Consider the following 3,466-nt stretch of genomic DNA (forward strand, 5'->3'; position numbering starts at 1 on the left):
ATCTTTTGTTCTGCTTGATCTAGTCTATTGTTACATTCTCTAATGATTTTTTTAAATACAAAAAGTAATCTTCAGCTCTGACTTCTGTTTTACACCTTTGAATTTTCTGCCCTGTTGTTGAAATTCCTACTTCATTTCTTTACTGTTCTCCAGACCACAGTGAACAACTTTATGACTTATTTTGAATGATGTTTTAGGTCAATCATACATCTCTTGTTTCTAAATTTTCCTTGACTCTCTGCATTGCGGTTTACACATTAGACAATAGCCAGTTTCAGTCTTCACTGACTAGTCACATGGAGGAGAAAAACTTCACCAGTCAGCTCAGCCAGAGATTCTGGAGGTCTCTCAAACCTGTGTGCTAGCCCAGACTGCTTCTTATGTCCTAGAAACTCCTAGGTATCTACAGCTTGCTGAGTCCTTTCAGTGCTCCAAGACAGGTAACACAGAGGCCAGTTCCTCATGAAACTCCCCACAGCTGTGAGAGGTTGGAATGTCAGATGTGCATGCCAACTCCTTTGCTCCTCAAGGAGAAGCTGAGAGCTGGGGGGGGATACCTGCCCAATTATAGGGCACATTGTTGGGCTTGGTAGTTGTGATGAGAGAGGATCTGCTTCTCTTTCTGGCTTTGATGTGGCTAGGTTCACATTCACTAAGGGTACAGAAGTCTTTCAACTAGTTTCAACTAGTTGGTGTTACTCTTCCAGGTGTGAATTTTGACAGATTGTGTGTGAAATTAACCTATGTCATTGAACTTCTCAAACTGGTGGGCATACAGCTTCATAATAATCCCTTATGATCCTTTTAGTGCTCTGGGACTTAAAGTTATGGTCCCTCTTTTAGCAATGATATTAATAATGTGTCTTCTCTCGGAGTGGGGAATAGGTTACATATGGGTTTATCAATTCTATTCAACTTTTCAGAGAATTAACTTTGGTCTCATTGATTTTTATCCTGATTCCTTGTTTGCAATTTCACTGATTTCTGCTCTAATTTTCATTTGTAGTTTTCTGTGGCTTACTTTGGATTTAATTCCTTAGTATCACTGATCTCAATATTTTCCTACTGAGGCACTCCTGGACACAATCTCTTTCAGTTGCAAATCCAAACCTCAAGTAACTCTAGATGACATGCAGCTAAGGGAACTTTCCTGCTTAATCTCTGTAGTCCTCTGTGCTGATCACTATGAGACCAACATGACTTCTTTGAATTACTTTCCTTCCTTTCTCACGTGTATTAGGCACACCATAAGGAAACTCTGAGAACTGGCTCATCAAATTATGCTTTTAATTAGGAACATGCATAGAATAATAACTCTCCATTGCCATACACTAATCATCTTGTTCTATTTTGTATTGACTGCATAGTGCTACTCGGTAATAGATAAAGCATTAGCATATGTGACGGCCAATACAAATGTTATATAGATAAAGCATTAGCATATGTGATGGCCAATACAAATGTTACAGGACATGGAGAATAGCGGATACATTTCTGCAGTGAAACTGCACCATAACAAGAAGAGAGATTGAGAAGGCATTCCTAGGCAGAAGAATGAAGAGGAAAGGAGGTGACCAATGCCTCAGATGAGAAGGAGTTGAAGACAACATCATAGGAGACAAGTCCTTACAGAGGAATGAAGCAGAGCTTGTAAGGAGGTGGCACAGAAGCGAACCCATTGGCAATTGGGGTGGTGTCGATGTCCTTTGGGTCAACCACAGATTTCAAAGTAAATTTTTGTAAAATCGCTGTCAGGAATAAAAACACCTCCATGCGGGCCAGGCTCTCTCCTGCACAAATCCGTTTTCCTGAAAATAACAAACACAGAGAGTACATACTCCTAGAACACTGTGTTTCTGGTTGTTAGAAAGAGTTGGCATGCACATCTGGTATTCCAACCTCTCACAGCTGTGGGGGAGTTTCATGAGGAACTGGCCAATGTGTTACTTATCAGTGGTTAGAAAGTAACAATTGATGAATGGTTGAATGGATAAATGTAAGCCACAACAGTTAGATAGGCAGACATAGAATGGATACACATGCTGTCCACATAATTTCATATCTTAATGGCTACCCTGGCATTGGAGAAGGAAATGGCAACCCACTCCAGTGTTCTTGCCTGGAGAATCCCAGGGACAGGGGAGCCTGGTGGGCTGCCATCTATGGGGTCGCACAGAGTAGGACGCGACTGACGTGACTTAGCAGAGCAGAATGGCTACCCTTATTTACACAAATTTTTAATGAGCTTTGGCACTATGCCAAGTACTTCATTAACAATTCTCATGCAATTTGATATTTCATGTTTTCATCAACCTTTTTCTTCTCCTGGAAACACACAGTATAGTTGTAGTTTATGTTCTTAGTCTGATGTCCCTATCATCTTTATTTCTACTCCTCACAGCCTCTGTTCTCTGCTCTAACTACATCTTCATCAATCTTCAACACATCTTGAAGTTTCAAGTTTTACAACACATGGTTCCTTATGGATAAGGTACACTTCTCTTATATTTTCAGCACCTAGCTCAAATTTTATTTCTGAATTTGAAAGAATTGGGTCATCTTTTCAAAGCTTTGGTAACTTAGAGCAATAAAGAGCATATATTATGAGAAGGGAAAGTGTGTGGGCATTGCAATTCCTACACCTGAGTATAGGAAAAGAGCAGTCCAACCAGCCCCTGAGTGGGAATTTTATAAGAAGTTCCAACTGATCCCCACCGCCCCCGCCCCCAAAGCATCTTGTCCTTTGAAGTAACGAAGGAAAAAATTTTGTTACCTGCTGAGAAAGGCATGAAGTGGTCACTCTTTTTAAAGTTACCACTCTCATCCAGGAAGTGGCCAGGGTCAAACATTTCTGGGTTAGGAAATACTTTGTCATCATACAGCACAGAAGTCAGTGATACTAATACACCTGTGCCCTGGGAAGAAAAGATGAAGATAAACTGAATTATAAAGAAGTCATGGAACTGGAAGAAATGTTATAAATTATTCATTCCAATATTATGACCTACAGGTGAGGAATTCTAGGTCCAAAGAAAGACAATGGCATTTTGAGCCAGACAAAGAAGTAATAAATAAGGAATAAGCTTAAGGCAAGTGACAGTGGTATTTGAAGTGGTGAATTCATGGATCCTAGTGTGTTAGACCTTCTGAATCCATTCTGCTTATCATACTGTTGTCTGTCCCCATCAGCTGCCTTATTTCACTACTTTAGTTTTCACTCATCTAATATGTGGATTATGGTTTAAAACGGGGAGACTCTTAGAGTTTGGGATGTCTGGATTATAAGTTCATAAAGCTTTTATAAACAGATTTCTCATCTAATTAATAATAAATTCTGTGATAATAACAATAAGTATAATAACAACTGCTAGTATTTATCATTGCCATGTGGATTGTTTGTCTTAAAGTATATGGCAGGGTTCATTAGAGATGGATGCTAGCTTAAAAACATATAGAAAGGGCGGGG

General features: G+C 39.6%; 1 protein-coding gene across 1 annotated transcript in view; it reads right to left on the minus strand.

Annotated features, from left to right (window-relative positions):
* Window positions 1–1,267: 1,267 nt before the first annotated feature.
* LOC104985773 (cytochrome P450 2C42-like) overlaps window positions 1,268–3,466 on the minus strand; it is a gene marked incomplete at its 5' end in the record, with an annotated part of 28,845 nt that continues 26,646 nt past the window's right edge. The window contains 2 exons of the mRNA XM_010836117.1: window positions 1,268–1,808; window positions 2,774–2,915. Of these exons, the coding sequence (XP_010834419.1) occupies window positions 1,627–1,808; window positions 2,774–2,915 (324 nt within the window). The remainder of the gene's footprint in view (window positions 1,809–2,773; window positions 2,916–3,466) is intronic.

Source organism: Bison bison, unplaced genomic scaffold (genome assembly GCF_000754665.1).
Source record: "Bison bison bison isolate TAMUID 2011002044 unplaced genomic scaffold, Bison_UMD1.0 scf7180017845621, whole genome shotgun sequence".
Lineage (NCBI taxonomy): Eukaryota > Metazoa > Chordata > Mammalia > Artiodactyla > Bovidae > Bison > Bison bison.